General features: G+C 41.3%; 2 protein-coding genes across 2 annotated transcripts; one reads left to right on the top strand and one right to left on the bottom strand.

Moving 5' to 3' along the window:
- Window positions 1–6: 6 nt before the first annotated feature.
- Window positions 7–2,765, top strand: LOC113469128. The gene has a single exon (XM_026826598.1). The coding sequence runs from the start codon at window positions 619–621 to the stop codon at window positions 2,341–2,343; it is 1,725 nt and encodes a 574-aa protein (XP_026682399.1). The 5' UTR covers window positions 7–618; the 3' UTR covers window positions 2,344–2,765.
- A 6,142-nt stretch (window positions 2,766–8,907) lies between these two features.
- On the bottom strand, window positions 8,908–13,159 carry LOC103513380. Its single transcript, XM_008478205.3, has 5 exons — window positions 12,310–13,159; window positions 11,075–11,122; window positions 10,842–10,935; window positions 9,245–9,425; window positions 8,908–8,911 (listed from the first exon to the last, which is right to left on the bottom strand). Exons 1-5 carry the CDS (start codon window positions 12,604–12,606, stop codon window positions 8,908–8,910), a joined length of 624 nt encoding a protein of 207 aa, XP_008476427.1. The 5' UTR covers window positions 12,607–13,159.
- Between the last annotated feature and the right edge of the window lie 9 nt (window positions 13,160–13,168).

Genomic DNA, 13,168 nt, shown 5'->3' on the forward strand with positions numbered 1-13,168 from the left:
AGTAAGAACCATCTGCCATTTGTAATGTATGTTACTCTATCTAAAGAAAATAAATCAACATGCTCAAATTTTAATATGGATAAATTCAATTTTATTCTTTTTATTTTTAATTATTTTTTAATACAATGATGGAAAGGATGGGAGTGGTAAACTGAGCTAGTCGTGGGCAAATTTTTATTGTGAATAATTTAAATGATTTCATTTACCAAGAAAATCTCTAAACATCTTTTCCCCCAATTCCATCTTTTATTGTTGTATTATTGTAATCTAGTGAGTGGAAAATAAAATCAAATAGGTAGACTACTTCATTGGACATAGAAAATACATTTAATTCCTGTGAATTCACCAACTTTTGAGGGTAAGTGAGAGAAACTTTAGAAAGACTGTAGACTTGTACAGATTACAACTCTATTTCGGGTTGTACCTATCTACCCACCCATGTGGGGCCACACACTTCCTCTATGCCGGACTATGCCATTCCTAAGTTTTTGAGATTCATCAAAATTGAACTAAGTACCTATCAGGGGTTTAATTCCCACCTGTGACAAACTTTATGACATAGGAAACAATAGCTGTGACAGCCAATAATTTGTTTGTTTACATGTTCTCAGATTCAACATGTCTCATATCAAGGAACATGTAAAGTACAGGAAAAAGCATCTGGACAGGATTGCACAAACAATGCTCAATAATAAGGAGCTCTGTGATGTTACATTTGTCATCAACAAGAAACAATACCATGCTTGTAGAAGTATGATGACTGTAACCAGTCAAGTGTTTGCAACTCTCTTAAAAGAACATTTTGAAAATACCACCGATGAGAAACTCGTCCTCCAAGGTATAAAACATGAAGAAAGTTTCTACAATATGCTCTGTTATATTCATGGCGTTGATATTGATTTGACTGCAATGAGTAAAGTTGTTCTGTGTGAACTTCTACATCTTGCTGATCGATACAAGCTGACAGAACTTCATGCTGACTTGAAAATTTATATTTCCAAACTAAGGCGTTTCAAGATAAACTCTATTGTTACATTGCTTAACACTTCTAAGACACATGATCTATCTTATCTGTATGACAGACTGAAAACCTATGTATACCAACACATGGAACTATTTATCAAACATGAAACCTTTGTTGATCTGAACTATGATGTATTGGTTGATTTACTCCAGTCTGATTGGTTTTGTGCTGCGGAAATTGATTTACTCAAAGCTACTCTGACTTGGCATGACAAGAATATAATGTACACTAGAAAACAAGAACAGATTGACAATGATTATGAAGTGAAGAATGATCATGCAGGAGACACTCAGGGTGAATCCAATCTTAATGAGGATTGTTGTAGTAATAGCAGCAAAGCAGATGATTCTTGGACTGAAATATATCCTATTGAAGGTTTCCTTAACAAATACTCAGATGATTTGTTTATCTTTGATGACTCGGACAAAGAAAGTACAAATATGTCATTTGACAAGGTAAATGACAAATTGGTTGTACATGAACTTTCTAGTCAGGAGAGCACTGATCATTCTAACAATAGTGAAATCAATTATCCTAATGAAACTGCTGACCGTTCTGAAGATGGAAACATTCCAGACAAAACAAACAAAAGTGAAGCAAAAGTAGTAGAAATAGTCTCGGGAAATATATTGAAAACACTACTGGTACAGATTAGGTTTTCCAGAATTCCCATGTTTGACTTTCAAAAGGCTTTAAAAACAGATGAACTCATCCCTAAATTTAAAGATGATATTATGGAATTGATTAATAGTTCTGAGCTGAATAATGAACCTAGGAATATTTATACCGGTTTTACCAAGATCTTGAAAGTTAAAATAACGAGAAAGAAATTGAATGCGAACGTTCCTTTTTATTCCAAAAGATTTTACATTAAAAATCAGCCATGGGCTATTTGTGCATATTATAATGATGAAGGATATTGTATAGTTTCCTTAGAGCATTATTCTAATCTCAAACTAAGATGGGAAAGTGATGTTGTTTACCAACTAACAATGATATCACACAAGCCATTTGTGGAGGATATGCACGCACATAATTTCAACAATGATGATGATGATGAGTGCTATGAATTACATACTTTCGACCACTCTGAAGATAATTGCTTTATATTACATGATCTTACAGATGTATCTACTTTTTTGGATGATGATAATGGATTTATGCAGAATGACACCATTACATTTGAACTGCATATTATAAAGTTTGATTTTAAATGTCTTTGCCATGTTTGTCAAGATGAGACGGAAACGAATGAAGGACAAGGTTCAAGTGAACACATCAATTCCCCGGACCACAAAGTGAGTTTAAACTCGGTTTAAGTTTAGTTCTCGGATTACATAATCTGGTTTAAAATTAATGGAAAAAAGTGATTTCTTCATCTGAGAGTTCTTAAAGTTAAGCCAAGTTCAAACTCAGATTGGTGTCCTGGCTATAAGTTAACTCATACAGAAACAATTAGTTTTAACTAGGCTATAAGTTAACTCATACAGAAACAACTAGTTTTAACTAGGCTATAAGTTAACTCATACAGAAACAACTAGTTTTAACTAGGCTATAAGTTAACTCATACAGAAACAACTAGTTTTAAGGATTGTGAAAACTAAGCAAACTCAAATATACTTGAACATGTATTTGTAACACGGTTGAAAAAACGTTTTTTATGCATTTAGACATTTTAGACTAGTTAGACCTTTTAGTCCATACGTCCTCTCTCTCTCTCTCTCTCTCTCTCTCTCTCTCTCTCTCTAACCTGGCTGGGGAACATTAAACAGGGAGTAGACCAGCCTAGTCTGGCTGGGGGACTTTAAACAGGGAGCATACCAGCCTGAAATTTGTTTTCACTTTTTCAGTAACTCATAACAGAAACAAAGTTAACTCATACAGAAACAACTAGTTTTAACCAGGCTATAAGTTAACTAATGCAGAAACAACTAGTTTTAACTAGGCTATAAGTTAACTCATACAGAAACAACTAGTTTTAACTAGGCTATAAGTTAACTCATACAGGAACAACTAGTTTTAACTACCTAGGCTATAAGTTAACTCATACTGTCATACAGAAACAACTAGTTTTAAGGATTGTGAAAACTAAGCAAACCCAAATATACTTGAACATGTATTTGTAACACGGTTGAAAGAACGTTTTTTATGCATTTAGACATTTTAGACTAGTTAGACCTTTTAGTCCATACGTTCTCTCTCTCTCTCTCTCCTTCTATAACCTGGCTGGGGAACATTAAACAGGGAGTAGACCAGCCTAGTCTGGCTGGGGGACTTTAAACAGGGAGCATACCAGCCTGAAATTTCCCTTTGCTAAAGAATCAGTAAAGGTTGAGTGCGAACCAAATGTGTTCAGTCCCTGCTCGTAGTGTATGCTTGATGATACTTGGTCCTGTAGCTGTAGTCGTAGTGATACTTGGTCTTGTAGTTCTGCACGTAGGGGCGTGTATAGTTGAATGTGTTCAGTCCCTGCTCGTAGTGTATGCTTGATGATACTTGGTCCTGTAGCTGTAGTCGTAGTGATACTTGGTCTTATAGTCCTGCACGAGCGGCGTGTATAGTTGAATGTGTTCAGTCCCTGCTCGTAGTGTATGCTTGATGATACTTGGTCCTGTACCTGTAATCGTAGTGATACTTGGTCTTATAGTCCTGCACGTAGCGGTGTGTATAGTTGAATGTGTTCAGTCCCTGCTCGTAGTGTATGCTTGATGATACTTGGTCCTGTAGCTGTAATCGTAGTGATACTTGGTCTTGTAGTCCTGCACGTAGCGGCGTGTATAGTTGAATGTGTTCAGTCCCTGCTCGTAGTGTATGCTTGATGATACTTGGTCCTGTAGCTGTAGTCGTAGTGATACTTGGTCTTGTAGTCCTGCACGTAGGGGCGTGTATAGTTGAATGTGTTCAGTCCCTGCTCGTAGTGTATGCTTGATGATACTTGGTCCTGTAGCTGTAGTCGTAGTGGTAGTGATACTTGGTCTTGTAGTCCTGTACGTAGGGGCGTGTATAGTTGAATGTGTTCAGTCCCTGCTCGTAGTGTATGCTTGATGATACTTGGTTCTGTAGCTGTAGTGGTAGTGATACTTGGTCTTGTAGTACTGCACGTAGGGGCGTGTATAGTTGAATGTGTTCAGTCCCTGCTCGTAGTGTATGCTTGATGATACTTGGTTCTGTAGCTGTAGTGGTAGTGATACTTGGTCTTGTAGTCCTGCACGTAGGGGCGTGTATAGTTGAATGTGTTCAGTCCCTGCTCGTAGTGTATGCTTGATGATACTTGGTCCTGTAGCTGTAGTCGTAGTGGTAGTGATACTTGGTCTTGTAGTCCTGTACGTAGGGGCGTGTATAGTTGAATGTGTTCAGTCCCTGCTCGTAGTGTATGCTTGATGATACTTGGTTCTGTAGCTGTAGTGGTAGTGATACTTGGTCTTGTAGTACTGCACGTAGGGGCGTGTATAGTTGAATGTGTTCAGTCCCTGCTCGTAGTGTATGCTTGATGATACGTGGTCCTGTAGCTGTAGTGGTAGTGATACTTGGTCTTGTAGTCCTGTACGTAGGGGCGTGTATAGTTGAATGTGTTCAGTCCCTGCTCGTAGTGTATGCTTGATGATACTTGGTCCTGTAGCTGTAGTCGTAGTGGTAGTGATACTTGGTCTTGTAGTCCTGTACGTAGGGGCGTGTATAGTTGAATGTGTTCAGTCCCTGCTCGTAGTGTATGCTTGATGATACTTGGTCCTGTAGCTGTAGTCGTAGTGATACTTGGTCTTGTAGTCCTGCACGTAGGGACGTGTATAGTTGAATGTGTTCAGTCCCTGCTCGTAGTGTATGCTTGATGATACTTGGTCCTGTAGCTGTAGTCGTAGTGATACTTGGTCTTGTAGTCCTGCACGTAGGGACGTGTATAGTTGAATGTGTTCAGTCCCTGCTCGTAGTGTATGCTTGATGATACTTGGTCCTGTAGCTGTAGTCGTAGTGATACTTGGTCTTGTAGTCCTGCACGTAGGGACGTGTATAGTTGAATGTGTTCAGTCCCTGCTCGTAGTGTATGCTTGATGATACTTGGTCCTGTAGCTGTAGTCGTAGTGATACTTGGTCTTGTAGTCCTGCACGTAGGGACGTGTATAGTTGAATGTGTTCAGTCCCTGCTCGTAGTGTATGCTTGATGATACTTGGTCCTGTAGCTGTAGTCGTAGTGATACTTGGTCTTGTAGTCCTGCACGTAGGGACGTGTATAGTTGAATGTGTTCAGTCCCTGCTCGTAGTGTATGCTTGATGATACTTGGTCCTGTAGCTGTAGTCGTAGTGATACTTGGTCTTGTAGTCCTGCACGTAGGGACGTGTATAGTTGAATGTGTTCAGTCCCTGCTCGTAGTGTATGCTTGATGATACTTGGTCCTGTAGCTGTAGTCGTAGTGATACTTGGTCTTGTAGTCCTGCACGTAGGGACGTGTATAGTTGAATGTGTTCAGTCCCTGCTCGTAGTGTATGCTTGATGATACTTGGTCCTGTAGCTGTAGTCGTAGTGATACTTGGTCTTGTAGTCCTGCACGTAGGGACGTGTATAGTTGAATGTGTTCAGTCCCTGCTCGTAGTGTATGCTTGATGATACTTGGTCCTGTAGCTGTAGTCGTAGTGATACTTGGTCTTGTAGTCCTGCACGTAGGGACGTGTATAGTTGAATGTGTTCAGTCCCTGCTCGTAGTGTATGCTTGATGATACTTGGTCCTGTAGCTGTAGTCGTAGTGATACTTGGTCTTGTAGTCCTGCACGTAGGGACGTGTATAGTTGAATGTGTTCAGTCCCTGCTCGTAGTGTATGCTTGATGATACTTGGTCCTGTAGCTGTAGTCGTAGTGATACTTGGTCTTGTAGTCCTGCACGTAGGGACGTGTATAGTTGAATGTGTTCAGTCCCTGCTCGTAGTGTATGCTTGATGATACTTGGTCCTGTAGCTGTAGTCGTAGTGATACTTGGTCTTGTAGTCCTGCACGTAGGGACGTGTATAGTTGAATGTGTTCAGTCCCTGCTCGTAGTGTATGCTTGATGATACTTGGTCCTGTAGCTGTAGTCGTAGTGATACTTGGTCTTGTAGTCCTGCACGTAGGGACGTGTATAGTTGAATGTGTTCAGTCCCTGCTCGTAGTGTATGCTTGATGATACTTGGTCCTGTAGCTGTAGTCGTAGTGATACTTGGTCTTGTAGTCCTGCACGTAGGGACGTGTATAGTTGAATGTGTTCAGTCCCTGCTCGTAGTGTATGCTTGATGATACTTGGTCCTGTAGCTGTAGTCGTAGTGATACTTGGTCTTGTAGTCCTGCACGTAGGGACGTGTATAGTTGAATGTGTTCAGTCCCTGCTCGTAGTGTATGCTTGATGATACTTGGTCCTGTAGCTGTAGTCGTAGTGATACTTGGTCTTGTAGTCCTGCACGTAGGGACGTGTATAGTTGAATGTGTTCAGTCCCTGCTCGTAGTGTATGCTTGATGATACTTGGTCCTGTAGCTGTAGTCGTAGTGATACTTGGTCTTGTAGTCCTGCACGTAGGGACGTGTATAGTTGAATGTGTTCAGTCCCTGCTCGTAGTGTATGCTTGATGATACTTGGTCCTGTAGCTGTAGTCGTAGTGATACTTGGTCTTGTAGTCCTGCACGTAGGGACGTGTATAGTTGAATGTGTTCAGTCCCTGCTCGTAGTGTATGCTTGATGATACTTGGTCCTGTAGCTGTAGTCGTAGTGATACTTGGTCTTGTAGTCCTGCACGTAGGGACGTGTATAGTTGAATGTGTTCAGTCCCTGCTCGTAGTGTATGCTTGATGATACTTGGTCCTGTAGCTGTAGTCGTAGTGATACTTGGTCTTGTAGTCCTGCACGTAGGGACGTGTATAGTTGAATGTGTTCAGTCCCTGCTCGTAGTGTATGCTTGATGATACTTGGTCCTGTAGCTGTAGTCGTAGTGATACTTGGTCTTGTAGTCCTGCACGTAGGGACGTGTATAGTTGAATGTGTTCAGTCCCTGCTCGTAGTGTATGCTTGATGATACTTGGTCCTGTAGCTGTAGTCGTAGTGATACTTGGTCTTGTAGTCCTGCACGTAGGGACGTGTATAGTTGAATGTGTTCAGTCCCTGCTCGTAGTGTATGCTTGATGATACTTGGTCCTGTAGCTGTAGTCGTAGTGATACTTGGTCTTGTAGTCCTGCACGTAGGGACGTGTATAGTTGAATGTGTTCAGTCCCTGCTCGTAGTGTATGCTTGATGATACTTGGTCCTGTAGCTGTAGTCGTAGTGATACTTGGTCTTGTAGTCCTGCACGTAGGGACGTGTATAGTTGAATGTGTTCAGTCCCTGCTCGTAGTGTATGCTTGATGATACTTGGTCCTGTAGCTGTAGTCGTAGTGATACTTGGTCTTGTAGTCCTGCACGTAGGGACGTGTATAGTTGAATGTGTTCAGTCCCTGCTCGTAGTGTATGCTTGATGATACTTGGTCCTGTAGCTGTAGTCGTAGTGATACTTGGTCTTGTAGTCCTGCACGTAGGGACGTGTATAGTTGAATGTGTTCAGTCCCTGCTCGTAGTGTATGCTTGATGATACTTGGTCCTGTAGCTGTAGTCGTAGTGATACTTGGTCTTGTAGTCCTGCACGTAGGGACGTGTATAGTTGAATGTGTTCAGTCCCTGCTCGTAGTGTATGCTTGATGATACTTGGTCCTGTAGCTGTAGTCGTAGTGATACTTGGTCTTGTAGTCCTGCACGTAGGGACGTGTATAGTTGAATGTGTTCAGTCCCTGCTCGTAGTGTATGCTTGATGATACTTGGTCCTGTAGCTGTAGTCGTAGTGATACTTGGTCTTGTAGTCCTGCACGTAGGGACGTGTATAGTTGAATGTGTTCAGTCCCTGCTCGTAGTGTATGCTTGATGATACTTGGTCCTGTAGCTGTAGTCGTAGTGATACTTGGTCTTGTAGTCCTGCACGTAGGGACGTGTATAGTTGAATGTGTTCAGTCCCTGCTCGTAGTGTATGCTTGATGATACTTGGTCCTGTAGCTGTAGTCGTAGTGATACTTGGTCTTGTAGTCCTGCACGTAGGGACGTGTATAGTTGAATGTGTTCAGTCCCTGCTCGTAGTGTATGCTTGATGATACTTGGTCCTGTAGCTGTAGTCGTAGTGATACTTGGTCTTGTAGTCCTGCACGTAGGGACGTGTATAGTTGAATGTGTTCAGTCCCTGCTCGTAGTGTATGCTTGATGATACTTGGTCCTGTAGCTGTAGTCGTAGTGATACTTGGTCTTGTAGTCCTGCACGTAGGGACGTGTATAGTTGAATGTGTTCAGTCCCTGCTCGTAGTGTATGCTTGATGATACTTGGTCCTGTAGCTGTAGTCGTAGTGATACTTGGTCTTGTAGTCCTGCACGTAGGGACGTGTATAGTTGAATGTGTTCAGTCCCTGCTCGTAGTGTATGCTTGATGATACTTGGTCCTGTAGCTGTAGTCGTAGTGATACTTGGTCTTGTAGTCCTGCACGTAGGGACGTGTATAGTTGAATGTGTTCAGTCCCTGCTCGTAGTGTATGCTTGATGATACTTGGTCCTGTAGCTGTAGTCGTAGTGATACTTGGTCTTGTAGTCCTGCACGTAGGGACGTGTATAGTTGAATGTGTTCAGTCCCTGCTCGTAGTGTATGCTTGATGATACTTGGTCCTGTAGCTGTAGTCGTAGTGATACTTGGTCTTGTAGTCCTGCACGTAGGGACGTGTATAGTTGAATGTGTTCAGTCCCTGCTCGTTCCTAATAAAATTATACCTTTTTATCGCGGAAATCGAACGGGAACCTACAGCAAAAACCTTCGTTTCATCCCTGCTAGGGCCTTTGTGTTAAGACCTTCATCCCCAAACTCACCTTCAAATCAAATCATGAATCTTTATGGTGGAGCAGAGAGCTTTTTCACAACGTTGTGGGTATCGTTGTGGGTATCACAGTACTACAAGTCTTTCACTTATATACTCAATCATCATATTTATCATCGCTCGTTTCTTTGACTTTTAATTCCGCCACTGGTCGCTACTCGATTAAAGTAGCTACTCAATTATCCTCACGAGGCTGAGTGCACCCCGAACTCCAAGTACAGAGCCGAAAAAAACCTCGGCCTCGCCGGGAATCGAAACCGGACCTTCTGCGTGCAAGTCTAGTGTGATACCCACTCGGCCACGGAGGTTGCTTCCCCAAACTCACCGAATGTAGTGTCGAAGTTCGTTAATGTTCTCCAGGTTGCAGTTGTAGAAGAATAGAGAGCGGAAGTATCGTTTCTGCATGATGGGAAGCTTGAGAATGCGCCGTTCCGCAAACTGTTCGAAATCCTTCACGATGAGATTGCGCACGCGCATCATCTTGTCGAAACTGTGATAGATCCTGTCTGTGGTGAAAAAGGAATTGCGGTAAGTCAAATTGCCATCTAGGTAGGGTTTTTTACTTTCCCCATTCTAAATCGGCGTATATCCTATAGATATTATAGTAGTGCTTATTTATACTGCTTGCATAGGCCTGAAAAGTCCCCTTACTTCAGCAGTAGACTACTACTATTATGGTATTTCTGGCAAAGTTGACATGAATTAGTTATACAGGGTGGTCCAGAGTTACCTGATGAATTTGATTTGCCCATAACTTTGTTATAATTTATTTGTCGTAGCTTGTTGAAATGAACATCACTGAGTTCAGAACTAAATGAGGTTTTGTTACAATGTAGTCGTGGACCCCGCAACATCGAGCTTCATCCTAAATCGGCGTATATCCTATAGGTATTATAATAGTGCTTATTTATACTGCTTGCATAGGCCTGAAAGGTCCCTTTACTTCAGCAGTAGACTACTACTATTATGGTATTTCTGGCAAAGTTGACATTAATTAGTTATACAGGGTGGTCCAGTTACCTGACGAATTTGATTTGCCCATAACTTTGTTATAATTTGTCGTAGCTTGTTGAAATAAACATCACTAAGTTCAGAACTAAATGAGGTTTTGTTACAATGTAGTCGTGGACCCCGCAACATCGAGCTTTCGCTGTGGAGGCATTTTTAAAAGTAGTGAATTTTTAAAAGTAGTGATTAATGCTCAGAGGAACTTTCGCACCTATTTTGATTTTCCTCCCTCTTCAACCGATCTTAGCTCGTGCGACCATTTTTTATGGAAATATGTTAAAAACAAGGTGTACAATTTATTGGACAAGGACTCTGAATGAGTTAACGGGGGCTTTTTATCGAGGAATTCGTGCTATAGACCAAAAAATGCTAGAATTTTCCACACAGATTGAATGTATTCAAAATTATGGCGATTTTTCGGCTAGCGTTGTTTTCCACACCTGATCAGCATTACAAACATATCACTCTTTTATCTTGAAAATTGAACGTGTAGCATCATTTTAAAAACCGTCAGGTAACTCTGGACCACCCTGTATTAGGGTCAAACAAAATTATGGCGAATTTTCGGCTAGCGTTGTTTTCCACACCTGATCAGCATTGCAAACAAAATGTCCAAAAAAGTAAACCTCATTTTGTTATCTTTCATTTACAATAAATATCACTCTTTTGTCTTGAAAATTGAACGTGTAGCATCATTTTAAAAACCGTTAGGTAACTCTGGACCACCCTGTATTAGGGTCAAAGTTCCGAGATGTTCAGCTTTGGCACTGTTAAAAAATTGTGCCTTTTTGCAACTGGGCTACTCAATATAGTCTTTACTTACCAGTTTTATTAGTAATGTTTCCATACAGTTCATAGACGATGCGAAATTGTGCCTTTTTGCAACTGGGCTACTCAATATAGTCTTTACTTACCAGTTTTATTAGTAGTGTTTCCATACAGTTCATAGACGATGCGAAACTTGAGGGGAAAGTCATTTTGTACTTTGTCGTCCAGTTCTCTGATCATTTCATCGAGTTTGCAACTGGGCTACTCAATATAGTCTTTACTTACCAGTTTTATTAGTAATGTTTCCATACAGTTCATAGACGATGCGAAACTTGAGGGGAAAGTCATTTTGTACTTTGTCGTCCAGTTCTCTGATCATTTCATCGAGGAAATCCTCTCCCTGCTTGTCATGATATCTCTCAAATACCTGTTGATGAAAAAGATATAAGATATAGAAGTGCTTAGTTATTGGAAATCAAAGCGAAATTTAGACTGGAGAAAAGCGTTTCATGCTTTCATGAAACTGAGTGAAGATATAAGTTATTGGTACCTAATTCAGAAGTGCTTAGTTATTGGAAATCAAAGCGAAATTTAGACTGGAGAAAAGCGTTTCATGCTTTCATGAAACTGAGTGTGCATTATAGTATGTTAATCTTAACTATCGGGTTTCGTGAAACTCCGTTGCATGAAACGCGTTTCTCCAGTGTGCATTCCACCTAAGTTTCGTAAGATTTTCAAAAGGGCAATCCTCAAATAAACCGATCTGTTTACAGTAGGTACCTAAATCAGGGCCGCGTTCAGGGGGGCCGAGGGGGAGTCAGAAGAAGAAAACACCGTAGAGAAAAAGGCAAGCGGTGATGCTCCCCTAGCTTTCATGGAGGACTAGCCACTGACTCTACTGAAAAGTTTAGTAGGTATTAGGTCGCATTATAGTGTGTTAATCTTAACTCTCGGGTTTCGTGAAACTCCGTTGCATGAAACGCGTTTCTCCAGTGTGCATTCCACCTAAGTTTCGTAAGATTTTCAAAAGGGCAATCCTTAAATAAACCGATCTGTTTACAGTAGGTACCTAAATCAGGGCCGTGTGTAGGGTGGCCGAGGGGGAGTCAGAAGAAGAAAACACAGTAGAGAAAAAGGCAAGCGGTGATGCTCCCCTAGCTTTCATGGAGGACTAGCCACTGACTCTACTGAAAAGTTTAGTAGGTAGGTACTTTTTTATACCTCACCCATTAGGTAGGTACATATCTCTACAGGACACCTGAGAAGAATGGCCAAAGACTGGAAGAAGGGGAAGCTACAATAAGTAGAGCACATTATCAAAGGTCCAAAATATGAAATAGGTACTGCACCGCATTATCTAAGGAAAAATTGTGGGGAAGAGATCTGTGGGAAGGAAAAGAATATCCTGACTGTGGAACCTTCGAGAATGGTTCAACGTCACCTGACTTGTTCAAAGGCGCAGCCTCCAACAACAAAATAGCAATGATGACAGCCAACATGGTTCAACGTCACCTGACTTGTTCAAAGGCGCAGCCTCCAACAACAAAATAGCAATGATGACAGCCAACTTCCGCAATGCAGACGGTATCTGAAGAAGAAAAACAGGACACCTACCTCTTTATCCTCCGGCTCATCAATACTGATCACATTGGACCAGTGCGAGTTGTTGCGGTTATGCTGAATCAAATACTCGGTCAGATTAATCCGCGTCTTGCCCCAGTTGAAGAAGAACTTCTTATCCATCTTCAGATCATCCATGTAGCCGCGAGTGTTGCCACCTATGTCGAACGGAGTACCGGTGTGGTTGTACTTGATGGTGCTGATGTCAGATAGATCGCTACGGGCGAGGGAGGCAAAGTATGCAAGCCAGAAGATTCCAGCGGTGAGGGAAGATGAGATGGTAAGTGACATGGTGGATTATATTGGATCAAGATCTCTTTCGTTGTGTCTCGTCTTTTTTATTGTTTATTTTTTATGTGTTTTATTTAAAGGGGAGGTTAACACTTAGTGTCCTATTCCTTGTTACTATTTTGTTAGCAGTCTAGATTCGTATCCAACTATCAGGGAGCTTGATCTCTTCAAGATTCGTATGAGTTTACTCCAACTTTCAGGGCTGTTTGCCCCTAAGGCTCAAAATGGGCTTTTTTGTGTGTGGGAGTTAAGCTGTTGGCAGTGTAAACAAAGTATTTGTAGTACAAAGTTAGTTCGAGTTGGCTACAAATTCACTTCAATTTGATTGTTACACAGGGGTATCAAGAGATTGTGTTGGTTACAAATGAACTACAAAGATCATTCTTCATTATTTCTGTTTTAACTACAATCGGACCACGTTGGTGGTGTTTTTTTGGTTACACAGAAAAAGAGATTGTATGATTTGGGTGAGTTGCAAACGAATCACAGACTGTTGACACAGATGAATGATGAACTTTGGAGTTAATGCTTCACTGACAATGCAGTCCTTATTATGGGATAA

The sequence above is a fragment of the Diaphorina citri genome, unplaced genomic scaffold (assembly GCF_000475195.1).
Source record: "Diaphorina citri unplaced genomic scaffold, Diaci psyllid genome assembly version 1.1 scaffold965, whole genome shotgun sequence".
Classification (NCBI taxonomy): domain Eukaryota; kingdom Metazoa; phylum Arthropoda; class Insecta; order Hemiptera; family Psyllidae; genus Diaphorina; species Diaphorina citri.

Excerpts from the sequence above, each read along its gene's own strand:
- LOC113469128 (XM_026826598.1), top strand. The coding sequence starts at position 619 with ATGTCTCATATCAAGGAACATGTAAAGTACAGGAAAAAGCATCTGGAC.
- LOC103513380 (XM_008478205.3), bottom strand. The coding sequence starts at position 12,606 with ATGTCACTTACCATCTCATCTTCCCTCACCGCTGGAATCTTCTGGCTT. Across the intron at positions 10,936-11,074 it reads GAGAGGATTTCCTCGATGAA|ATGATCAGAGAACTGGACGA; the intron begins ATGATCAGAGAA and ends AAACTCGATGAA. Across the intron at positions 9,426-10,841 it reads AAACACTACTAATAAAACTG|ACAGGATCTATCACAGTTTC; the intron begins GTAAGTAAAGAC and ends TTTTCACCACAG.